General features: G+C 37.2%; 1 protein-coding gene across 1 annotated transcript in view; it reads right to left on the bottom strand.

Annotated features, from left to right (window-relative positions):
* Window positions 1-27,968, bottom strand: part of NCKAP1 (NCK associated protein 1) — a 472,154-nt gene that overhangs the window by 403,007 nt on the left and 41,179 nt on the right. Inside the window, exons 2-3 of the mRNA XM_053698543.1 lie at window positions 26,693-26,803; window positions 5,262-5,354 (exon numbers count right to left, since the gene is read on the bottom strand). Of these exons, the coding sequence (XP_053554518.1) occupies window positions 5,262-5,354; window positions 26,693-26,803 (204 nt within the window). The remainder of the gene's footprint in view (window positions 1-5,261; window positions 5,355-26,692; window positions 26,804-27,968) is intronic.

The following is a 27,968-nucleotide window of genomic DNA, read 5'->3' as shown; positions in this document are numbered from 1 at the left end:
AGACATGTTAAAGCAGGCATAAACTTGATAACAAAGTACAAAAAACGTTTTAAAATAAAACCGTTACTGTCACTTTAAATTTTAAACTGAACACACTTTATTACTGCAATTGCGAAAAAACATGAAGGAATTGTTCAAAATTCACCAAATTTTCACCACAGTGTCTTAAAGCCTTAAAAGTATTGCACACCAAATTTGGAAGCTTTAACCCTTAAAATAACGGAACCGGAGCCGTTTTGAACTTTAACCCCTTTACAGTCCCTGGTATCTGCTTTGCTGAGACCCAACCAAGCCCAAAGGGGAATACGATACCAAATGACGCCTTCAGAAAGTCTTTTCTAAGTATCAGAGCTCCTCTCACATGCTGCCATGCCTCTCAAAAACTCTAAGCCATCTCCGTGGAGATGTTGCCTGTACAACGGCAAAGAGAATGACTGGGGTAGGCGGAGCCTAGGAGGGATCATGTGACCAGCTTTGCTGGGCTCTTTGCCATTTCCTGTTGGGGAAGAGAATATCCCACAAGTAAGGATGACGCCGTGGACCGGACACACCTATGTTGGAGAAACAACATATAAAGCAAAATTGATCAAATTCCTTAAATGACAGTTTCAGGAATGGGAAAGAATGCCAAAGAACAAGCTTCTAGCAACCAGAAGCAATAAAAAATGAGACTTAAATAATGTGGAGACAAAAGCGACGCCCATATTTTTTCGCGCCAAATAAGACGCCCACATTATTTGGCGCCTAAATGCTTTTTGGCGCCAAAAATGACGCCACATCCGGAACGCCGACATTTTTGGCGCGAAATAACGTCAAAGAATGACGCAACTTCCGGCGACACGTATGACGCCGGAAACGGAAATAGAATTTTTGCGCCAAAAAAGTCCGCGCCAAGAATGACGCAAAAAAATGAAGCATTTTCAGCCCCCGCGAGCCTAACAGCCCACAGGGAAAAAGTCAAATTTTAAGGTAAGAAAAAATGGTCAAATCAAAATGCATTATCCCAAATATGAAACTGACTGTCTGAAAATAAGGAAAGTTGAACATTCTGAGTCAAGGCAAATAAATGTTTGAATACATATATTTAGAACTTTATAAACAAAGTGCCCAACCATAGCTTGGAGTGTCACAGAAAATAAGACTTACTTACCCCAGGACACTCATCTACATATAGCAGATAGCCAAACCAGTACTGAAACGAGAATCAGCAGAGGTAATGGTATATATAAGAGTATATCGTCGATCTGAAAAGGGAGGTAAGAGATGAATCTCTACGACCGATAACAGAGAACCTATGAAATAGACCCCTTAGAAGGAGATCACTGCATTCAAATAGGCAATACTCTCCTCACATCCCTCTGACATTCACTGCACGCTGAGAGGAAAACCGGGCTCCAACTTGCTGCGGAGCGCATATCAACGTAGAATCTAGCACAAACTTACTTCACCACCTCCATCGGAGGCAAAGTTTGTAAAAACTGAATTGTGGGTGTGGTGAGGGGTGTATTTATAGGCATTTTGAGGTTTGGGAAACTTTGCCCCTCCTGGTAGGAATGTATATCCCATACGTCACTAGCTCATGGACTCTTGCTAATTACATGAAAGAAAGAGAAAGTCTATCCCCAACAAGATCCACTCCCGGATCAGGGGCAGACCCTTCATGCTGACTTTGAGTCATTAACGGGCTTCTTAGATTGCTTCCTCTTGTTCCAAGAATGATTGGACTTCCAGGAAGACTTGACTGCTCCTGTTTGGAAGAGGGAGGGAAAGGCTTACCTTTAAAGTTTTGAAAGGAACGAAAATTACTCCGACGTCCTTTCTGTTCATTCCTATTATCCTGATGGAGGAACTGTCCCTTTCCTCCCGTAATATCTGAAATTATTTCGGCCAAGCCCGGCCCAAACAAGGTCTTACCCTTGTAGGGAATCGCCAAAAGCTTAGACAACACATCCGCAGACCAGGACTTCAACCATAAGGCTCTGCGGGCCATAACAGCAAAGCCAGAAATCTTTGCTCCCAACTTAATGACTTGTAGGGAAGCATTCATGATAAAGGAATTGGCCAACTTAAGAGCCTTGATCCTGTCCTGGATCTCTTCAAGGGGAGTATCTGTCTGAATAGATTCAGACAACGCATTAAACCAGTAAGCTGCCGTGCTGGTGACAGTAGCAATACACACCGCAGGTTGCCATTGTAAACACTGGTGTACATACATCTTTTTAAGTAAATATCAAATAAAGAAAGTTTGTAGGAGCACCAAAAAAGCGAGTTAAAAAACAAAACTTTATTGTGTACAAAAGGGTTAATTAACCCCCAGGGTAAGAGTGAAAAAAATAATTTATAACAATTGAAAAATCAGAGAACAAAAAGGCTGACCGGTTTCGGCGTCTGCCTTAATCCTAGCCTGCTAGCAGTGGCCACAGTGAGCACATTAAAGGGAGTTTTATTATTATAAAAACATACCCTAAACTGCGGATTGTATGGTACCACTCAGCTTGGACTACTATATTTTCAAGGGATATTTGCCAATCACCAGCAAGGGACTCAAGACATGGGGTGGCAGAGACAGCCTCTCTACTGTTAACAGCACCACAGGAAGTGGAAGAAAACAGCACCCAGCGACAAGAAAGTGGCGAGTCACTTGTAATATAGATAATACTTTATTGGTGATATTGGAAGTGAACTTTGCCTTCAATTTTGAAATAGTCAGGGGTGTTAGGGGACAACCCACTGATAGTACTGAACAGAAACTACAATTATTACAATATCCAAGCTGTTTGTGGGAAAGAGACTTACTTTCAAATAAAAATAAAATATATTGTGCATACATCCACAAGCTGTTCCCGTTTTACTTTGTTCATCTTTTTAAGTAACCCTTCCAACTTCTTAGCCATATGATCCTTAAAAGAACAGCTATCCTCTATGGGGATAGTGGTTCTCTTAGCCAAAGTGGAAATTGCCCCTTCCACCTTAGGGACCGTCTGCCAAGACTCCTTGATTATTATTATTTATTATTATCGGTTATTTGTAGAGCGCCAACAGATTCAGATATTGGAAACATCTTCTTAAAAATTGGGGATGGAGAAAAAGGGATATCAGGTCTCTCCCATTCCTGTGCAATAATCTCTGTAGCCCGGTCTGGTACAGGAAAAAACTCTACCGCGGAAGGTACATAAAAGTATTTGTTTAGCTTACTAGAACTTCTTAGGATTGACGACAGTCGTGTCGGAGTCATCCAAGGTGGCCAAAACCTCCTTAAGTAAAACGGAGGTGTTCTAGTTTAAACCTGAAGGATACAACTTCAGCATCAGAAGAAGGAATTACACTGTCTGAGTCTGAGATTTCACCCTCAGATGCTACCGAAATATCTTCCTCCTCAGACTTCTGGGAGGGAACATTCGGAATAGCCACGACTGTGTCAGAAACCTTACTCACTGATTCTTTACATTTCCTTTTGCGCTTTCCCTGCAGCATGGGAAAAGCAGACAGCACATCAGTTACCGCAGAGGATATGTGGGTAGCAATGTCTAGCAAGGTAACTCCAACCGGAGTGTGAGAAGAAACGCAGGGCACTACTGCATGTGTAGACGATAAGGTTTGGGACACTTGAGGAGAAAGCTGTGGCATAACGTGAACAGGAGACCCCTGAACAGCATCCGCCTTAGCTAATGATGGCTCAGAATCAAAAAGTCTATCCCTGTAATGCAATGTTCTTTCAATACATGAGGAACAGAAAGGGATTGGTGGTTCCACATTAGAATCAAAACACAAGCTACAAGTAATATTTTGCAGAGCCTCTTGGTCCATCTTTACCCAATAAGTAAACAAACAAAAATAAAACTAGTTTTATTTAACTTTGAAAATGGATTGGCAAAAAACGTTACTGTCTCTTTAAATTTTAAACTAAAACTTATTTCTTCATAGCAGAGTAGCAACTTTATAGAAATGCAATGTAGGCAAAGAGAATGACTGGGGTTTGAGGGAACGGAGGTGATACTTAACAGCTTTGATGTGGTGCTCTTTGCCTCCTCCTGCTGGCCAGAAGTGATATTCCCAATAGTAATTACTGATCATCTGTGGACTCGTGTCATTAGAAAGAAAACTGCACTTAAATTTGGGGGCAACTGGGGCTCATTTAGAAAATTAACCCGAGATCTGATTTCTGATTAATTTTCGGAGCACTAATGGCTACCACAAGCTTGTGGTAGCAATAACCAGCCAATTGTAATGGCTGGTTATTTATCGTGTGCCCGAGATAAATTAGCGCTTCACTTGTCATCTAGCCCTGTATGTTTTAGATGCACATTCATTAACTTATTGTTTGGCAGTGGAAAGGCAAGGAGGGGTTCTGGGTATGCTGTCAAAAATGACAGAATATAGAACAAGCTCTCAATCTCTATTTGAATGGAAAAAAATATATTGACATGGCACAAAAAGTGGATAATTAGGAAAAACACGACAGATTGGAAATAGAGGAATGTACTTGGAGACTAGATGAATAACACTGAATCTGAGAAATGAGTAACTACCTCATGCTGGGACAGAAATGCAGCAGACATACAAGTGGGCTATCACCTGCTCAGTTTATCAGCATAAGGAAATGCAAGAGGCACAGAAAGTGTGTACACAGGTAGGGAACAGAGGGGAGAACAAACACTGCAAACAAGACATCATCCTTTTATGTTTAAAGCTAAAACAGTATATATTTAAAGAAAAAATAGATACATGAAATGGTCTTCCAGTAGATGTACTATTGAGAAATATAGTAAAAATAAAGCCAAGAATAATAGATAGATAGATAGATAGATAGATAGATAGATAGATAGATAGATAGATAGATAGATAGATAGATAGATAGATAGATAGATAGATAGATAGATAGATAGATAGATAGATAGATAGATAGATAGATAGATAGATAGATAGGATATATATTCTAACTATAGTAATATGCAGATATCTAATCACAGTTACAAAATATTTCTTCTAGTAGTTTTGGGTAAAATATCAAAAGCAAGCGCTAGATCACTCAAAAGAACACAATTGCATGAATTAGCATTGTTTATACTTTATAAATAAACAAACATACAAGATCCCTAAGAAAAAGATGTGTGCTCAAATTTATAGTAAATCTATTTCTACTTTATTTTTTTTTAAACTAATTTTAGCCCCATGGTTGTAACTCATAGTAATGGATTTGGCAGCCACATCATTTAAACATTCAACAAAACATTAAAAATAAATAAGCACAAGTGACTCACCTTAAATTCCATAACATCCACAAATGTGAAGTAGTACAGTGCTAGGTTTTTCAAAATCTCTGATTTTTCTTTTTGGAGTTGTGCTAGCTGTTGCTGCAAAAATACAATAATAATAAAAACTATATACGCACACAATTTCAACTTGAAATCCTATATTTTTTGTTTCTAGATTGATGTGTACAGTTTTAGTGCTGTATTCACAGACTGCTGTGCTAATGATCATAAAAAGGATTGCTGTGGCAGATTTGGAAACTATTAGAAAGGATAGGTTCAAATCACAGGATGAAAATGCAAAGGTTGTGCACATCTAGACAAATGTGGAAGCAATTAGCTATTTGATAGAGAGCAAAAGATAACAGTCTCAGGTTGAGAAGCGTAAGACACTTCACAATTCTGAACTTACCAAACAGAATATCCAGGCAAAGCCATGTTAAGCATGCAAAATAAATGTAGATACAAAACATAAAATACAGTAAAATGATCTAAAACTAGATTTCAACACAATACCACAAATGCAACTAAAACAAAGAAAAGAAGCACACTTTAGACACACAATGCGCAAGGCATAAGAAGATATTAGTAAGTTAAGATATAGTAAATGATAAGAGATACATTTATATTTATGCAGAGTAGCACATCAACTACAGCATGGCAATGAATTTGGATTAATAGATTTGAAAATGAAATAAATTAATTAAAAAGGACCACTAGATACAGTAGAATGGAATAATTGACAAATACACAATAAAAAGACAATACAATAGCATTTACCTTGTATTTGAAATGAGCAGTAGAATATATTCTGGCAAATTTCAAAGTTAATCCAATACTCCCTCTCCCTGTATCATGTGACAGCCATCAGCCAATCACAAAAGGCATTTACATATATACTGTGCACTTTTACACATGCTCAATAGGAGCTGGTGCTTCAAAAAGTGTAATTATGAAAATAATTACTTCTATTATCAAAATGTGCACATTAGAAAGTTTTCTTTAATTTCCTGCTCTATCTGAAACATGAAACTAATTTTGTGGCCCTTTAATTTTAGTAAATCAACACAAAACACTGAGATTAGCTCAACAAAATGTCATACATTTATAAGATATATATTTTTAGAAGTAATTTCTTATTTCTAAATAAGAGGGTACCTAAAAAAAAAAAAAAAACTTGTTGGAGAGAAGAAAAAAAAAAAAAGAATTGTGCGGAATGAAACAAATTATTTTCTTGTTTATTAGGCTCGTCCACCAATACAGCTGAGGGAGTTGAACCCATAAGACAGTAAGCACTGCATACTCACACAACAGTTTTAGACCAATACGCATTTCTTTTTTACAGTGTAAATGTAAACAGCATTTAAACAATGTTTAACAGGTTTAATAGCTAGTTATGGGTCTAACCCGTAGTTTGAAGAACTCTGTGTTACAGCATGTAATTTTAAGATTATCAACCCTGCAGCACTATGTTTAACACCTGCAATGGGTTTAAACACAGTAGAAATACCGCTCAGGGCTCACAGTGCACTGCTGGTCCCAAGCAGATCACACCACCTTTTTGACTACTATATTTTTACCTATGTGATGTTAGACCAAACACAAAGGAAACTTGCTGATTCAATCAGCAGCGTTTTCTGCTCTGGACTAGCAGTGCACCGCGAATCCTGAGCGGCATTTCTAATGAGTATTTAACCCCATGCAGGGGTTAAACACACAGAACTGCATGGTCGATAGTCTTATAATTATATGCTCTAACAGATTAGAGCATGTCATTTTCCAACTATAATGGTCCTTTAAGTCTGGAGTCTGTACTAATCACCAGAGAATTACAAGACCCACAACTTTCAGTTGAATAGGGGACAAAATAATTAAATTATATTGCAATTTATTTTTTGTACAACACATTTAATAGTTTATACTGTCATTTCAAAGTGTCCTGTTAAATGTGTTCTTGTGGGGCAGAGTCTGGCCAAGCTCTGAGATGGCAGCTTAACTTGGGAGCTCCGTGCAGTGCTGGAGATATAATAGGAGAAACATGCCACATTGACCTGCAAACACACCGCTGACCAATGCAGACACCTCCCGGATAGCAAAGGCAACTCTGCCAGAAATATTTTTAACATTGGGAAACAAAGGTGTAGACCATCCGACCCAGAGGTCTTAACCGCTGCCAAGAAAAGTTTACCGGCGAGTATACGCAAATCTGGGAGCGGTTCCTAACCTGCAATCACTTGTCTCTCCTGAAGCCACATATAGCTGTGGTGGAGAACCTACGCTGAGGAAGACAAGGAAAAGAGACCAAAGGCTGGCGGATTATCAGATGCGTTAAAATAGCCTGGTGGGAAGGTAGGCCCTATATGATGCAGCAAAAATACATAGAGGAGGATGGCTCCGCAATAGACATCTAAAACCTCCCACAATATATAGTTCTCTGAAGCTATGCCCACAATAAAAGTAAAGGACACTCCAGATTACACAGCAAGGTGGCTTAAACATGAAGCTATATGAAAAGCTGCGGGGCAGGAGAACAAATTAACTACCAGGCGCTGAAATATTACCACATGGGTGTACTGTAAATGCACAGAGGTCGGACACACTATAACCCTAGCAGCCATTGGGAGGACTCGTGGGAACACGCAAGATTTACTCTAACATACATTTAAAGTCACAGTGTAGCTGGTAGTACAAATTTTCACTGAGGTGGAGGATATTAAATATAGCTACGCCATTACTCCTGCAAACAAGACTTGCCAGTTGGATTGTCCTCTGCGGTTTTGCTGCTGATCCGCTGCCCTTTTGGAGTCTGGAATCCATATAATACAGACATGGCAGCTAGAAAGAACATTAAACCAGATAAGACCTTCCTAAAACCAGCTAAAGGGCTAGTCATAACAGAGACATTAGAGAATACAAATGATGAAGAACCTGTTTTATCTAGTAATTCTCAAGATACTTTGGGAACCTTAACTGCTGTAACGAAAGCTGACCTCCAGGCATTAGTATCCAAAGATGATATGGCTGCCAGTCACAAATAGCCTTGCAGAGATCAAACAAGACATATCTGAATTAGGAGACAGAGTTTAGGCGGTAGAGAATGACCATGAGGCTCTGGTTGAGGACATTGCTACAACTACTGAATCCATCTCAAATCAACAGCAACTAATTCTAGACCTCCAAGACAAGATGGAGGATCTTGAAAATAGAAACAGGAGGAATAACAGACTCAAAAGATATCCCAGAGAGTGTAGGAGCCTCTGAGTTACCCACTTATCTGGCACAGCTTTTTAGAGCTATCAATGGGGATGAGGGCGATACAGATTTCCTGATGGAAAGGGCCCACAGGGCCTTGAAGCCTAAGCCAAAGGAAGGCCTCCCCTACCCAGAGACGTCATCGTCAAGATGCTACTATTCCCGGATAGAGAAACCATTATGTCAGCGTCCAGAAAACTCCCAACCTTCAAATTTCAGGGAAATGTTATTCAATTCTATCAAGACTTATGCATACGCACTCTTCAGCGCATATATGCCTTGCGTCCTCTTACCTCCCTCCTAAGAAAGCACAAAATCCTATATAGGTGGGGTTATCCCTTTGCCTTACACATCTCTCACGACAGCAAATTGTTCACTCTCAAATCAGAACAAGATATTCCAGAGATCTGCAAATACTTGAACATTGAGGAGCCAAAGATGCACCAAGACTCTCTTTCCCTACAACAACCTAGACCCACAGTTCCTCGCACGTAAAGCTAGGTGGACCAGAGTAACGAAAAATAAAAAATTTAAAACCTGGTCTGAACTTCTGGGTAATGTTGTGAATGTCCCATTGTGAGATGTGAAGCCCCCTGGGGGCTTATGTCCAACCTCTCTTTAGATTCAACACTGTTTATATCTTTAATGCTAGTATGCCAGCCGTTAAGCTATGACATGTTGAGATTAGCTATGCTGCACTTACCTGTATTTAACCCATTTATATGTATGGACATCTAGATGTCCAGATTCTTGTTACTGATTATATATATATATATATATATATATATATATATATATATATATATATATGTTTTTTATTCATTTTTTTACGGTGTATGCAATTGTCATTGTGGGGGTATTGTCCAATCACTGATCAGTTCTTTAGATAAACCATGTCCCATTCCCAAAACTATGTTGCAGATTAATGAGGTAGTAATCCGTGATTACATTAGGCCTCGTCATCGATGCTTAGCCACGATATGTCTGTGGATACTACACACTGACCCCTCTCGGGGGCGCTACGCATACATATGGCTCTTCCAACACTTAATCTAGTCTCTCACAATGTGAGAGGTCTGAATACAGACACTAAAAGGCGCACAGCGCTAAATCACTACAGAGGTTTACATGCAAATGTAATCTCCTTACAGGAAACTCATTTAACTGGACCACACATACCCAAATACTGGTCCAGAGAATTTCAACCGAATTTCCATTCCACTGCTGGTTCAAAGAAAAGAGGGGTGTCAATATTACTACACTCCTCGTTGTACTTTATGCACACCACAACAATCTCGGACAAGGAAGGTAGATACCCGTTAGTTCAGGACCAAATTCAGGGAGTGGATGTTCTGTTTTGCAATGTCTATGCCCCAAATGAAAAGCAGGATATATTCTTTTGTGATATTTCACATCTACTTACCAGCCGGTCAAAAATGAGGATCATATTTGCAGGAGACTTTAACATTGACCTCCAGGCACTTAAATACACACTAAATATACATCTCACCAAAAAGCAGGCTTGGATGAGAACAGCAGCCAATAACATTTTAAACTCGCTCTCCCCACATACACTCACTGACACATGGAAATCCCTATATGGGGTTATAAAATGATACAACATACTTCTCAGCAGCCCACAACAGCTACTCAAAGATTGACTATATCCTTATCAGTCAGATTTTACGCCCCCTATTATTATCTGCTAACATACATATTTACACATGATCAGACCATTCCATCACACAGATCCTTCTAAAAAGGTATAAGAGACACCAGTAGAATACAGACGTGGACCTATGACCCATCCTGCCTTCGGGACCCAAAAATCAAAGCAAACATGCTACAGGCTATGGGGGAATATTGGAATATAAATTTAGGCTCCACAGAGAGTCAGATTTCGGTATGGGCTGCCCACAAAACGGTTCTCAGGAGCATACTAATAAAAGAGAAATCCACACTCAAAAAGAAACAGAACTCCACTGTTGCCGGTCTCAAAAAGGACATAGAGATACTAGAAAAACACAGATTAACACTAGCTGCAATCACCTTAAAACAGTTACAACAAAAAAGACAACAGTTTAATACGATTCTTAATGATCAATCTGTAAAATATGCCCATAGAATGAAAACAAATTATTTCTTGTATGCCAACAAACCGGACAAGTATTTAGCCAAAAAAAAAAAAATAGGGACAATTACATGGTTGCGTCCATCCCCATATTACACAGAGGCGACGGCAAGGAAACATCTCACCCCCAAGAGATAGTGGACACCTTTGCATCATATTACAGCACATTATACGATGGTAAAAAGGTAGCCCAGAGTTCCTCCACACAAGACTTACTTAGTGAGTTACTTAGGAAACAACTGAACGACAAAATTACCTCTAACAAAGTCGCCCAAGCCAATAAAGATCTCAAACCAGGGAAAGCCCCAGGACTAGATGGTTTGCCTGGCGAATACTACAAGTTGTTTGCGAGCACCCTGATCCCACATCTTATACAATTTGCGAACCACATTTTAGAAGGTAATCCATTGCCCAAAGATTTACTTCAGGCAAAAATTGTAGTAATCGCAAAACCAGGAAAGAACCCAAAGCATTGCTCAAGTTACAGGCCGATTTCCCTCATAAATCAGGATATCAAAATTGTCACAAAAATTATAGCCAACAGATTGAAACAGATTTTACCAGATATCATACACCCCGATCAAGTGGGTTTCATTAAAGGCAGGGAAGCCCCAGATAACGCAAGGAGAATGGTGTCAGTGCTGGAGTACCTTAAAGCTCATAGAGTGCCTTCTCTGCTTCTCTCGGATGCGGAGAAGGCATTTGACCGGGTAGACAGGGGATACATGCTGGCTGTTTTGGGCAATATGGGATTTAGTGGGTCCTTTGTTTCCACAATTAGAACACTATATTCTTCCCCAAAGGCTCATGTTAGAACGATTGGTCACCAGTCCCATACATTTGATATACTGAACGGTACAAGACAAGGGTGCCCACTCTCACCCTTGCTCTTTGCAATATGCATAGAACCACTGGCTGAATCCATCCGTAAGGAGGCAGACATCGGGGGTTTGGAGGTGGGGGGCACATCCTACAAAATAACTATTCGCGGATGTTCTACTGACCCTGACCAAACCATTGATTTCCCTGCCTATTGTATACGATATTTTAAACAAATTTTCAATTATTTCAGGTTATAAGATTAATATAGACAAATGTGAAGCTTTACCCATTGACATTCCAAGACACACTATTAAGCTTATTGAAACTAATTTTGATTTCAGATGGGCAAAGGAACATATCCAGTATTTGGGGGTGAAGTTGACATCTGACTATGACAAACTTTATCAGGCCAACTATCTTACTCTCTTTTAAACCATGAAAAACGAAATATCTAAATGGCAAAATCACAATTTTTCCTGGTATGGTAGACTTTCCTCTATAAAAATGAACCTGCTACCCAGGTTACTATATCTCTTTAGAGTACTTCCGATCAAGGTACACAAAAAGGACCTAGACGCCCTTCAATCCACACTGCTCAGCTATTTAGGAGGCAACAAACACGCAAGAATATCTAGCCAAGTTCTTACGCGCCATAGACAACTGGGGGGAGTGGGGTTCCCAAATCTCTGGGACTACTACCAAGCCTCTAGACTGGCTCAGAATTCTATTCTGGGAAGAAGGAGCTGTGATGTAGTATGGCCCAAATTGGAGGCTTCCATGTGGGGGATTAAGCTCGCCTGAGGATACTCTGTGGAAGAGTGCTGCTTTAGAGGCTGACAAGGTGTATAGACCACAGGCACTCTTGCTTTCGAACCAGCAGTGGAATGGGTTTATACATGCAGACAAATTGATCTCAAACCATACTAGAATACGACCGTTAAAATATATAATTCCAGGTGACAGCCATTCACTTATTGACAAGTGAGAGAATAAGGGTCTGTACAGGGTGGCTAACTTCCTACACAAAGGATCCCCGCTTACATTCACTCAATTACAGGAGAAACTTAGTCCACTTCCCCTACATTGGTTTTTATATTTACAGGTACCATCTGCTATTCATACATATATCCAACAGGGAAGTGGAGGACAGACTACAACATGCAATTTCACACATGTATCTTGCTATCCAATCAACAAAAACTAAGAGCAAGTCACCTATTGTTAGTAGATGGGAAACAGATTTAGCGACAGTAATACAGGTGGAGGAGTGGAATTCGCTGATATTTAAGTCTAGTAGGGGGTTACTGAGCGCTGATTTAAGGGAAAACTGTATCAAATTGGTGGTCCGATGGTACTTGACACCTGTAAGGACAGCATTCTCCGCTAAAGGAAGCTCAAGCAATTGTTATAGGGGGTGTCAGACTAGAGGAACGTACATGCATATGTGGTGGGAATGTCCCAAAGTCAGGGAAACTTGGACGAGGACGTCAGACTTCTTGTCCAGACTAATAGGAGACCAAATTGTAGTTTCAGCTCCACAAGCTCTATTGAATATTAGTAATAGAAACTACAATACACATAGTAACACATTTATTAGGATAATATACACCCTTGTCAGGACTTCCATAGCTAGGTATTGGAAGACGGGAGCTCCGGAGTGGTCTGAAATTATTATTAAAATCCAGAACACTTATGCAATGTATGAGACCGTAGCCCATTTACAGAATACGGTGGACTCCTTCAGTAAGATCTGGTTCTACTGTATGCTGGAGGGAAGTAATAGCAAAGCCGACAAAAAAAAAAACTCACAGATTGGAGAGACCAGGGGACTAGACTGTATTTGATTCCGTACAAGGACTGAGACATACAAGAGCTAAAATAAGAGGATGCAGGGGATGCTGCGAACAAAGTGACTTATTTTGTTTGTTATTGCTCTTTCCTTTTTTTGTTTATTTTTATTTTAGTTGTACCTTATGTTCAAAAAGTTGTAATGGGTGTAAAAGTTTAAAATATGAGTCGCAAATGGATGAATTACCGCGGGTCTACTCTATACATGGGACTTTGCAAATTATCAGAGAGACTATGGATATATAATACCTATGGTGGGGATGGAGAATGTGGTATTGTCATTTTAACTTGTTTGTTTTGTATTGCACTCAATAAAAATTATTTCAACTAAATGTGTTCTTGTATGAAATAGTTTGTAAATGTTTCCCTACCCTGGGGGAGTTTACAGTATGTCTATCGATTTTTAACATACATGTTTTTAATTTAATAGAATATTAACATAATAGAATATAATGCAGGCACTCAATCCCACTCCACGATCACTGCATATGTACAAATTTGATTGACAGCCAAGCCCACGCTGTACATAAGGCATCGATCAGCTGTCCTGTATGCTCTGACAGCAGAGCTTTCCATATAGCAAAAAGCTCATCTCTCGGAATAAAAATAAACTATTTTTTGTGTTTTTAAATTTAATATTTTTAAAAATGTATTATTGGAATAAAGCATACTTTTGATTCTGTACTTATGTCATGTTGCCAAATTCAGGTTTGGGTTACTAAACAGTTAAACAGTAGTCCGCTTTCCATTAATAATCCACAGTAAGAAAAAGAATGTGATGTAATAATCACTTTTCTGAAAAAGGCGACCCCAGAGGCAGAACTTTTTCACTTTGATGAGATTTTTTTGAATGAAAATAGTTCTGCAGGTCATTTTAAATTAGATAGAATATAGCATTTTTTTACAGTTTTATAATATAATGCAGCACATGGGAATTGCATTAATTAAAATGTCTCTTCAATAAAGGTTCTCTTTGTTCTTGGTCTAGCATCACATATTTATAAGTTAATGATGTAGTAATCAAAAAGGTGCATTACTCTGAAGAATGTCTTACATTCAGGAGTTATAGCTTTGCAAACCGGGAAAGGCTAGGGGGTGGAGTTGAAAAAATCCCTGAGATTCAGTCATCAATTAGCGCACTGCCGTTTTGCGCTACTGCTCCATATTTGACTGTTCTCTTCAAACAGTGCTTCACTCTGGCTGCACCGTGTTAAGGAAAACTTACACAGTACAGCCAGAGCAAAGAGCTGTTTGAAGAGTAAAGCCTGATGTTGAGCAGTGCTGCAAAGTGAAAGCGCTAACAGTTCTTAGCATCTGTCTGGTTTTAATTCTGAAGACATGCTGCAATTTCCGTGACGACATTGCAGATCGCAACATGCTATTCCTTGGGATAATGTGGCTAGTGATGTAATGATCTTAACGAATACTAAAGTATACTTCGGTATTTTAGGTTGCCTTTATTTCAAGTATAATTTTTATTACCATGATAAAACAACTTTTAGGGATATATGTTCAGTGAAAATGTTGTTCTATCTATATTTTTGGAACTTTTTCACCTATTTATTTTCATCTTTACATTTCTGCTAGTAGTCATTCAATCTATAGCCCCTAAATATGACCTAATATTTGCACCGTCTCAACTGATCAGCAATAACACTGTGCTCATATGTAAGAGATACCTGTAATAAAGAATGTCATTGCTCTGCTGCAATGCCATCTATTTCCCATCCCTCCAAAATAATGCTGAAAATCCTTTGACACCAGAGTCTCTAGGTCTATCTATATATCATACACTATGTGGTACTTTATACTTGCTTCTCATTCTTGAAAAGCACTTCCACCTGTAATAATTTTATTTGAAAGAAGTGTGCCTATAAATGTGTTTCTGCTTTCTGCTAGAAATTACTCTCTCAAGAGCAGGGCCCTCTACAGCCTCATCATTTTTATTATTTCTTCATGTTAACATGCACCTAGGTTTATAGAGATGCTCTACAAATAAATGATGATAACAAGGTGCATTTTTAGGTTATTTCATTTCACATTTGTAATAGGTGTGCTACAAATATTCCGCACACATAGAATCAGTAAACTCTATTCATCAAGCAAATCTAAACAGAAGTCAATGAGAGTGCCAGATCAACACTTAAACAGAGACTAATGTGCTTTCGGCTTTATGGAAATATGTAGTAGACATGTGAGGATATTGGGAAATGGACAGTGCATTGTGATTGTTTTCCTTCCTACTTAATTTGTTCCCACTTATTCATTTTACCTGCAGGAGTGTATTAAATAGTTTACAAATAGTTCATTTACCTTTATTTTGTCATTTTAAATAGCTGGCTTAAATACGGAAGTACCAGAAAAACATTTAATTTTTCATTATTCTCTAAACTGGATTTCTAAACCTCTCTGTTCTTGAGATATTCTATAAAATAACTTGTCAGTATACACCAATTTTCATATAACTGCATGTAATAGACACTACTATAAAGAATAAGATGCACAGATACTGATAAAACAATCCAGTATAAAACAGTTTAAAAACTTACTTAGAGGCTCTCAGTTTAGCTCTGTTGAAAATGTGTATAAATGTCCCTTTAAGAGGCCCCTCAAGGGGATGTTTTAAAGGCAATTTTTACCTTTGGAAATTTGTTTCTCATTAAGGGAAATTCCCTATGCTTATGTTAAGAGACACTTGCTTTATAATATAATGCTCAGTGAAATAAGCTGATAATTTCTTTGCATGCTCAGTTTTTAAAGTATTGAGCACAAATAATTGGTCTCACTTTGTATACAGTAAGATAAGGAGGATTTTGTGTAAATATAGAGAGATAAGCTAATGAGATCTGCTCCCCATGCAAGCTCAGCCTATTTGATATGTTTAGGTTCTTGTTTCAATTGGCAGATGCCGCTATTTCATATACAAAAATATACCTAACGGAACAATTTCCCATAAATTCTAAAATCTCTAGCTGGTATAACAAGTCACTGGAGACAAATTAAAAGGAAAAAAAACAATGTTACAGTACAGATAGGTGCCAGAAGCATTTACTTTGACAGAAAGAAAGCCGATTTAGTTTTGCTGTCAAGTACTAAATAGCAGCAACCTGGTTCCTCATATCAGTAGGGGAATGTCCAAATAATTGCAGATATGCTTACATCCCTACTAAATGGGCAGAAAAGGTAAGTGACTTGTGCAGCTAAATACAGTGAAAGGTCAAGAAAATAATTTTTAAGAAATTGAAGATTTATAGAAGGAAAATGTGATTGTGCCCATGTAATGCAGTCTATGGAGAGGGGGCACTATGACCGCATTGTCTGTACTGCCTCACAAATTGGGTGGCGGTGGCAAACACAGAAAAAAAAGCCCCAAACCAGATACTAACAGTTTTTCATCTATGTGTTGTTAGGAGACACATATCTGCCAGCTGCAATCAGTTTAAAGCCCATGATCAGTAAAGGTATTTTGCTGCAAAATCATGCGACAATGGAACCTAATTTCTTTAATGGTAGCTCTCTTACCTAGCTGTAGGCAGCTGATACACTGAGAATTTCTAAGCTTTCATTTAGCAAGAAAAGTCATTTGTTTGCCGTTTTTTTAATACAATCTGTTTCCTTTTATGTTTACTTTGATTTAAAAAAAAATCTACTAAAGAAGCACCGTTTCACATCCCTTTAAAAGGGAAATTAAACACTAAATAAATTTATGATGCATTTAAAGAAAAGAGAACAACGTAGCTATATTTTAAAGTTTCTTTACCCGTTTAAATATTGACAAAATGAGTGTAAAGATTTTGTATCTATAAAACAATGGGAGCTGCCATGTTGTAACTTAGGTTCTCTGCTGTAGCCAATTAGAGACAGTTAAATAGGTCACTAGAGTGTGCAGCCAATGGCTGTGTGGAAAATAACAGTGTTCTGCACTTCCATTTCTAACAGGGACTTAAAAGCTCACAATTTCAGAATGGAATTTCAGGAAAAGGGGACAAAATAAATCATGAAAGTATATTGCAGGTTTTTTTATAAATAGGATTTATTTTATATTACTATCTTAAAGTGTTTATGTCTCTTTAATGACTCTAAACATACACAAATCTTATAAGGAAGGTAATTTCTATTAAAGGGCCATTATACACTCATTTTTTCTTTGCATAAATGTTTTGTAGATGATCTATTTATAAAGCCCATAAAGTTTGTTTATTTTTAAAAATGTATAATTCAAGTTTTATTTGAATACCGTCAGCTACCTTCTCCAGCTTGCTCCTGTTTGTGTAAAGGGTCTTTTCATATGCAAAAGGAGGGGGAGGGGGAGTGTCTTATTTCCCACTTGCAGTGGGCTTTCCAACTGCCTTTTCAACAGAGCTAAACTGAAAGCTTCAGTTCTAAGTGCGTTTTTAAACAGTTTTATACTGGATTTTTATATCAGTATCTGTGCATCTTATTCTTTATAGTAGTGTCTATTACATGCAGTTATATGAAAATGAGTGTATACTGTCCCTTTAAGGACACCCAGAACACATTTCACCTGTGAACAACAACTTATTAATCCTTGATTAATAAGTTTTCACTATGTTATTGCATTCAATCCTGTTCCTGTAACTCTTCTCAAATCAGTTCTCATGTTTTAATAACTTAAAGGAATAACTTAAAGGAATGTTAAATGTCTGTTTCTTTGTTGTAATAAAAAAATCCACTAAGCTGTGTCTTATACTTGATAGAAATAATTGCAATATGTATTATTCATCTATTTAAATGGATGATGACCTTTTATTTATTTTTTCCCTACATTTGTGCAGTGTCCTTTACTTTCTGTCACAGCCTTACATGGAGGGGCCTTTGCAGGGAGGTTTATCTTAGCCTGATGTCATAAAACCTCTAGGCTGGTTACTATTAAAGGGCCACTAAACCCAAAATCTTTCTTTCATGATTTAGAGAATAGAAATTTAAACAACATTACAATTTACTTCCATTATTTATTTTGCTTCATTTTTTAAATATCCTTAGTTGAAGAAAAAGCAATGCACATAGTGAGCCAATCACACAAGGCTTCTATGTGCAGCAACCAATCAGCAGCTAGTGAGCATATCTAGATATGATTTTCATCAAAGAATATCAAGAGAATAAAACAAATTAGATAATATAAGTAAATTAGAAAGATGTTTAAAATTGCATTCTCTTTCTAAATCATAAAAGAAAAAATGTGGGTGGCATGTCCCTTTAAGTGAATAGACTAGATAACAGGGAGTCAGGCGTTCTCATGCCTAGATCAGTCAGAATGTAACCTAAGTTTCAAAGATGTCAGCAGCGCGCATGTCACACGGGGGCAGGGGGCTACACTGAGAATTTCTAAGTGCTCCTTTATGCAAGAAAACAAGTTGTTTTGCCATTTGTTTTTTTTGTTGTTTTTTTTTTTACACAATCTGTTTCTTTTTAGGTTTACTTTCTTTTAACAAATTTGTTTTAACCGAAGGAGCACTTTTAATGTCCCTTTTAAAGGTGCCAGATAAGCTTCACTTCTTCATACTGGGCGCCTCCATCTTGGAATTTAAGTATCTCACTGCCTGTGACAGCAGCAGTGCACACTCACAGATCAGTAATATTGCCCACTTGTATCATGTACCCTAGCCTGAAGCACCTTATACAGTTGTCAAAAAGTTGACAACCTCATTGATATGTAAATGAAAATTGCTTCTGTCACAATGTGTGAGAATACCTGAGCTCCAAGATGGTGGCGCCCAGTATGAAGAGGCAGAGCTTCAGTATCTGGCACCTTTAAGCTATTAAAATAGAAAAACAGATTTGAAAAAAGCTGCAGGAGAGGATGAAATGCAACAACACAGTGAGTAGTTACTATTCATTTGTAGTTGTGCACAGCAGTTTAATGTCCCTTTACAATTGCAACATTCTGCAACTTGTATGTAGGTATGAATTCCAATGGGTAAACTTTAAAATATTGATTTTATTATTTAATCCTTCACATTTATTGGCTCCTAAGCTTATCGGTCAGCAAGCATGCATATGTGCACCAGGATTATAGTCATTAACGAAAATTAATAAAAAAAATCCATAAACAACATTTACGCTATGGAAACAAACAAAAAAACATAATTTATGTAAGAACTTACCTGATAAATTCATTTCTTTCATATTAGCAAGAGTCCATGAGCTAGTGACGTATGGGATATACATTCCTACCAGGAGGGGCAAAGTTTCCCAAACCTCAAAATGCCTATAAATACACCCCTCACACCACACACAATTCAGTTTAACGTATAGCTAAGAAGTGGGGTGATAAGAAAAAAGTGCGAAAGCATAAAAAATAAGGAATTGGAATAATTGTGCTTTATACAAAAAAATCATAACCACAACAAAAGGGTGGGCCTCATGGACTCTTGCTAATATGAAAGAAATGATTTTATCAGGTAAGTTCTTACATAAATTATGTTTTCTTTCATGTAATTAGCAAGAGTCCATGAGCTAGTGACGTATGGGATAATGACTACCCAAGATGTGGATCTTCCACACAAGAGTCACTATAGAGGGAGGGATAAAATAAAGACAGCCAATTCCGCTGAAAATAATCCACACCCAAAATAAAGTTTAAATCTTATAATGAAAAAAACTGAAATTATAAGCAGAAGAATCAAACTGAAACAGCTGCCTGAAGTACTTTTCTACCAAAAACTGCTTCAGAAGAAGAAAACACATCAAAATGGTAGAATTTAGTAAAAGTATGCAAAGAAGACCAAGTGGCTGCTTTGCAAATCTGATCAACTGAAGCTTCATTCCTATACGCCCAGGAAGTAGAAGCTGACCTAGTAGAATGAGCTGTAATCCATTGAGGCGGAGTTTTACCCGACTCGACATAGGCATGATGAAACAAAGATTTTAACCAAGATGCCAAAGAAATGGCAGAAGCCTTCTGACCTTTCCTAGAACCGGAAAAGATAACAAATAGACTAGAAGTCTTTCGGAAATCCTTAGTAGCTTCAACATAATATTTCAAAGCTCTAACTACATCCAAAGAATGCAACGAGTTTTCCTTAGGATTAGGACACAATGAAGGAACCACAATTTCTCTACTAATGTTGTTAGAATTCACAACCTTAGGTAAAAATTTAAAAGAAGTTCGCAACACCGCCTTATCCTGATGAAAAATCAGAAAAGGAGACTCACAAGAAAGAGCAGATAATTCAGAAACTCTTCTAGCAGAAGAGATGGCCAAAAGAAACAAAACTTTCCAAGAAAGTAATTTAATGTCCAGCGGATGCATAGGTTCAAACGGAGGAGCTTGAAGAGCCCCCAGAACCAAATTCAAACTCCAAGGAGGAGAGATTGACTTAATAACAGGTTTTATACGAGCCAAAGCTTGTACAAAACAATGAATATCAGGAAGACTAGCAATCTTTCTGTGAAAAAGAACAGAAAGAGCAGAGATTTGACCTTTCAAGGAACTTGCAGACAAACCTTATCCAAACCATCCTGAAGAAACTGTAAAATTCTAGGAATTCTAAAAGAATGCCAAGAAAAATGATGAGAAAAACACCAAGAAATGAAAATCTTCCAGACTCGATAATATATCTTCCTAGATAGTTTTACGAGCCTGTAACATAGTATTAATCACAGAGTCAGAGAAACCTCTATGATTGAGAATCAAGCGTTCAATCTCCATACCTTCAAATTTAAGGATTTGAGAACCTGATGGAAAAAAGGACCTTGCGATAGAAGGTCTGGTCTTAACGGAAGAGTCCACGGTTGGCAAGTGGCCATCCGGACAAGATCCGCATACCAAAACCTGTGAGGCCATGCTGGAGCCACCAGCAGAATAAACGAACGTTCCTTTAGAATCTTGGAAAAAGAACTATAGGCGGAAAGATATAAGCAGGATGATACTTCCAAGGAAGTGACAATGCATCCACTGCTTCCGCCTGAGGATCCCTGGATCTGGACAGATACCTGGGAAGCTTCTTGTTTAGATGAGAAGCCATCAGATCTATTTCTGGAAGTCCCCATATTTGAACAATCTGAAGAAATACCTCTGGGTGAAGAAACCATTCGCCCGGATGTAGTGTTTGGCGACTGAGATAATCCGCTTCCCAATTGTCTATACCTGGGATATGAACCGCAGAAACTAGACAGGAGCTGGATTCCGCCCATACAAGTATTAGAGAGACTTCTTTCATAGCCAGAGGACTGTGAGTTCCTCCTTGATTATTGACATATGCCACGGATGTGACATCGTCCGTCTAGAAACAAATGAACGACTCTCTCTTTAGAAGAGGCCACGACTGAAGAGCTCTGAAAATTGCACGGAGTTCCAAAAATGTTGATTGGTAATCTCACCTCCTGAGATTCCCAAACCCCTTGTGCTGTCAGAAACCCCCATACAGCTCCCCAACCTGTCAGATTTGCATCTGTTGAGATCACAGTCTAGGTTGGAGGAACAAAAAGAAGCCCCCTGAACTAAACGATGGTGATCTGTCCACCACGTCAGAGAGTGTCGAACAATCGGTTTTAAAGATATTAATTTGTATAATCCCTGCACCACTGGTTCAGCATACAGAGCTGAAGAGGTCGCATGTGAAAACGAGCAAAGGGAATCGCGTCCAATGCAGCAGTCATAAGACCTAGAATTTCCATGCATAAGGCTACCGAAGGGAATGATTGAGACTGAAGGTTTCGATAAGCTGAAACCAATTTCAGACGCCTCTTGTCCGTCAGAGACAGAATCAAGAACACTGAATCTATCAGGAAACCTAAAAAGGTTACCCTTGTCTGAGGAAACAAACTTTTTGGTAAATTGATCCTCCAACCATGTTCTTGAAGAAACAACACTTATAAAAGACTGTAAAGGTTCTTTCTAGAGAAAATGAGCAAAGGGAATTGAATCCAATGCTGTGGCCATAAGGCCTAAAACTTCTATGCATATATAGCAACTGAAGGAAATAATAGAGACTAAAGGTACCGATAGACGGAACCCAATAACATTATCCCTTGTCTGATAGAGACAAGGACAGTGACACAAACTATCTGGAAACCTAAAAAAGGTGACCCTTGTGTGAGGAATCAAGAGCTTTAGAAAAGAAAATCCTCTAACTATGTCCTGAAGAGTAAGTGAATCATATGAGATTCCGCATCCTTAGAAAATAATCTGAATGAAAACAGAAAAATGAAAATATGCATTTATTGTATCTAATGAAAACAAATAATGCTATCAAAGACCATAAAAAGGCAAAATAGTTTGAATAAAACTCCAAAACCCGGTTCCTCAAAAGAAACTGGAAGAAATACCCCAGAAGATTCCAGGTCTGAGCAGCGCTTGAACCCCATGGGTGCCCAGCCATGCTTCAACAGTACCCAAAATATATAGGACAGAAACACAGTTAAAGAAAGTGTTAGCCTTGCTGGAATAAAATCAAAGAAACTTGGACAAAATAAATTTCAAAGAAGCCTTAACCTGCCCCTTACTAGCCAAGCTGGAATACAGTACATCGCAAAATTAGGGAGCTGATTTCGAACTCCAATTATAGACATGTTACTTGGGAAAGAACTCAGGAATTCGTTCCTTAATAAGAACAACCAAACTAGTATAAGCTTAAAGTTTTAGTCTTAGAACTCAACCTTGAAGCCCAGAGTAACAGTTAAGAATTGAATCAAATTATAAAACAAATAATTTATTATCTTAGAACAAAGGAAATATGGATTTTTTATTTTTTTTTAAAAATCACAAAATTCTTCTAGCTAAAAAAACTAAAGACATAGATTAACCCTCATTTGCGAAAATATTCAATAAAATGAAGACACAAATGAAATTATTAGCATGACAGTCCAGTTTAAAGGACCAGCCAATACAGTGGACTTGCATAATCAATAAATGCAAAACAACAAGACAAATGCAACAGCACCTAGTCTAGTAAATGTTGTCCCTTTAACAATGCTAAAATAAATCATAATCTGATACTTGATCTTAAAGTAAACAGAGAAAATGAAGCAATTGCAATATCCAAATAAATCACAGGACCAAGAAAAGTACCTGAAACTAAATAATTTTCCATAAATAAGATACAACTATCTAAAGGAAAATAAATACTATTTTGCTATAGAAACAATAGCATAATTAGTAGAATTAGAGATAGCCCCAATAAATTGGAGAACCCTCCAAATTGAGTTTAACTGCTGGCAAAAAATATAGTTTAAAACCTTTGAAGAAGGAATAAAAGAAAATTCTCAGCCTATTCCATTCCCTAGTATAGGGAATTGGAAAGAAAACCTCTAAAGAAATAAATAGGCAGAAATAATGTCAGCTAGTCTTAAAGAACTAGTTACCTTAATATTCAAAATAATCAACACCTTTTCAACAAAGAACAAATGTACTTTAATAATTGAAAAATAATAAAAAAGTAGATTTGATAGTGTCAATATCTGATGAAGAAAATTTCTGAAAAAAACATCAGAGAAGGATAAATCAGTATGTTGTTGGTCATTTGAAACTTCAATAATTAAAAAAGAAGTGAAAAAGACCTAAAAATTTTATTAGAAGGCACGAAGTCAGACAAAGCCTTTAACATAGAATCAGAAAAATATTTCTTATAAGTCTTCTAAATATTTCTTGTAAGAAAAGAAAATATATAAAGCATAAATACTAATGGATTCCGCATGTAAAAGTATAACATAATATCTTATTACAAACCATAACTAAAGATAAACATTTATAACATTTAAAATAAATGAACTTAGCTTTGGTAGAACTGAAACTCAGTTAAGCGTTTTTCCAAAAGTGGCTTCTGATTCAGAGTCCATTTGAGACATCTTGCAATATGTAATAGAAAAAACAACATATAAAGCAAAATTGATCAAATTCCTTAAATGACAGTTTCAGGAATGGGAAAAAAATGCCAATGAACAAGCTTCTAGCAACCAGAAGCAATAAATAATGAGACTTAAATATTGTGGAGACAACAATGACGCTCAAATTTTTTAGCGCCAAAAAAGCCGCCCACATTATTTGGCGCCACATCCGGTAACGCCGACATTTTTTGGCGCAAAAATGTCAAAAAAATTACGCAACTTCCGGCGACACGTATGACGCCGGAAATGACAAGAAAATTTTTGCGCCAAGAAAGTCCGCGCCAAGAATGACGCAATAAAATGAAGCATTTTCAGCCCCCGCGAGCCTAACAGCCCACAGGAAAAAAGTCAAATTTTAAGGTAAAAAAAAATTGAATTATTCATATGCATTATCCCAAATATGAAACTGACTGTCTGAAAATAAGGAACGTTGAACATCCTGAACCAAGGCAAATAAATGTTTGAATACATATATTTAGAACTTTATAAAAAAGTGCCCAACCATAGCTTAGAGTGTCACAGAAAATAAGATTTACTTACCCCAGGACACTCATCTACATGTTGTAGAAAGCCAAACCAGTACTGAAACGAGAATCAGCAGAGGTAATGGTATATAAATAAGAGTATATCGTCGATCTGAAAAGGGAGGTAAGAGATGAATCTCTACGACCGATAACAGAGAACCTATGAAATAGACCCCGTAGAAGGAGATCATTGAATTCAAATAGGCAATACTCTCCTCACATCCCTCTGACATTCACTGCACGCTGAGAGGAAAACCGGGCTCCAACCTGCTGCGGAGCGCATATCAACGTAGAATCTAGCACAAACTTACTTCACCACCTCCACGGGAGGCAAAGTTTGTAAAACTGAATTGTGGGTGTGGTGAGGGGTGTATTTGTAGGCATTTTGAGGTTTGGGAAACTTTGCCCCTCCTGGTAGGAATGTATATCCCATACGTCACTAGCTCATGGACTCTTGCTAATTACATGAAAGAAAAGAAAACATAGCTAAACATTTGTTGCAAAAGTAACTGAAACCAAACTATAATTTCTATGGGTGCAGTGACTTATGGAAAACCACAGTCTAATAACAAATCCAACCTGTAGGTGGAGCCCTGTGGCATAAGGACTGATGATCAAAAACTCGCCAGGCATAGGGATCCCGCGCTGGGGGCTTTTTTTTTTTTTTTTTTTAAGTATTATATTTAGAAGCTTAAATGGGTCTTTATAAAAATTATTTGAGAGACCTTGTAATAGCGACAAGACATTACTAATGAGACTCAGATAATCTCACCAGAGAGTTTTAGATCATTAAGCCCATAGAGAGAAATCACACAAACCCCCAATCAATTTGCAAAGCTTTCATTAACTGGAATGAAAATTATTCATGGCTAAAAGGGTTTAAACACACCGTTATATACACACACAAGTAACAAGGTAATAAATAAAATTATTTAATTTTTACACTTTCCATATTTACAAGAATACCTAAAACTAAAATAGATAAAAATAGATAGAAATGTATTCACAAAATAAAAACTAAAACTATAACTAACAAAACCATTGCCCAGACTTACTAAACTGAAACATAAATTGAACATTAAGAAAAAACATTTAAAAATCAAAAACTATTCTAACCCTGATGTACACACACACACACGCACTTTATATTTATTCCACTACCCATGTGTGTACACTTTCCATTGGAATTAATGACAAACCAACACAGCAAATGTACTGATGGTTATGAAATATAGCAAAACGAATACATTTTTGGTCTGTCCACGAATGCAAATACAAAGCATAAGCATTTCAGGAATTAGAGGAGACCGTGCAATTTTGAAGACAGGCTTTTATGGCCTTATTATTGATGACAAATAGCTTCAATGACAGTTCACTAAACCAGGTTGTGATAATTAGGCCCAATTACACCCAAATATCTTACAGGGAAGATTATTTAATAAGTAAATATGCATTTTCTTTCCCAAAAAGACAACAAGAAAAAGCTTCTCAATGAAGTAATACACTGTTTACAATTTTGTTTCTAAAAATTTTTTAAATTTTTTTAAAAAAAAACACACACACACCACAACATGGCATTAGATAAAAGTATTGTACAATTCCATGAAGAATAACCCCACTGAACACCACATTTCATCATAAGCAATACATTGTTTAAAAAAACAAAAAACTAAACAAGTGAGGCTTCTACATAACATACAATGCATTAATATTCTATTACAAGAATAATTATCATCTACCACTAAAAGTTCACCAAAACCTCCAAAATACAATCACAATAATTTAGAAAAATGTATCAAATGGTTTTCAACAGGAAATCGCCATTAATGTCTATAGAGATTTTTGTAGATAAATCATTTGATAGTTAGTAAAAGTTTATTTTTCACTTAGTAAACCACACTTGTTTATCTTGAGATTAATTGTTTTGTTGTTGGACATTATTTCCTATAATGTAAAGGCTTTTCATTATTAATAGCAAACAATAACAATAACATTTAGCAAAACACTATACTTACATTGTTGTTTCGAGTTTCGACAGCTGGAAATTTTCGGACAATAAATTTTACGGCCGATTCAAGGTTTTTATCAATAAGGTAAGAAGGCTTTGCCTTGGGATCGCCACAAGCCTAGAAAGGTTTTCACATGGGAGAGAGAGAAAAAAAGAAAAAAAATGTTGATAAAATTCTTAAAATATAGGTCTTTAAATAAAAATTGCATGTAAAACGGATAACTGAAGGGTAGGTGAGAAAAGAAAAAAAAAAGTGCAGAAGTGCAAGGACAGCCATATCTGAAATCTAGAATGGGAAGAAAAAAAGAAAAAAAAAAAAAGAAGTTCGCCTATGAAAAAGGGAGGAAAAAAAAGTTGTGAATATGAAATTTTAAAGCAGTCAGTGACCAGCAGCAGTGCAAAAGGTGGAAAGAATAATCCTAAAAACGGAAAAATAAAGCTCTAATCAACCCTGGAGGCACTGAAACCGGCAGCAGCTACGAAAAGGCAAACATTTAAAAATCAAGAGAAAAAAAGTCGAATTTTTCTTTGGCTTAAGCTAAGAAAACAAAAAATTCTGTACTTGATCCCGATTTATTTAAACCAATTTAAAAATGATTTACCAACATAAAGGAAATCCAAATAAATACGCTAAATAAAAGAAAATATTCCCATACAAATAATTGGGGGGTTTCAAGCGTTTACCACTTAAAACTATAAAAATATAAAGATCACACCAATATTAAAAGACATTAAATTGCTGGGCACAACTACAATAGCATGGTTACAACTCACTAGGCTATTGCTTTATCTCCTATTCCTGCTTCTCTCTTTAAAGCCTCCTATGTTAACTCCTTCAAATTGTCAGCTGGTAAAGCTCTATCTCTTCATACTGGGAACTGCCATCTTGGAGCACAGGAATTCTCACGCCCAAGGCCAGAAGCAGTGTATATTTACAGGCTTTGTAACCTCTATATAATGTGCACAAGCTGGAGCTCTACATGTTCGCATTGCTGTACATTATTGCTGAGTATTTTATTTAGTTTGTAAAATAATACAAAACCGTGTAGAACTCACCCCCTGTATAATGCACACTAATTTAAGCAAATCAAACAGCTGTCAAAAAGCCAGCAGAATCACTGATTTGCGAGTGTACGCCTCTTATGTCAGTGTACGAGAACACCTGTGCTTCAAGATGGCGGTGCCCAGTACGGAGAGGCAGAGTTTCAGCTCCTTTAAAGGGACAGTAAAGTAAAAATTAAACTTTCATGATTCAGATAGAGCAATGTATTTTAAGCAACTTT

The sequence above is a fragment of the Bombina bombina genome, chromosome 1 (assembly GCF_027579735.1).
Source record: "Bombina bombina isolate aBomBom1 chromosome 1, aBomBom1.pri, whole genome shotgun sequence".
NCBI lineage: Eukaryota > Metazoa > Chordata > Amphibia > Anura > Bombinatoridae > Bombina > Bombina bombina.
The sequence above is the reverse complement of the archived record's forward strand: the minus strand, read 5'-3'. Positions and strand labels throughout refer to the sequence as shown.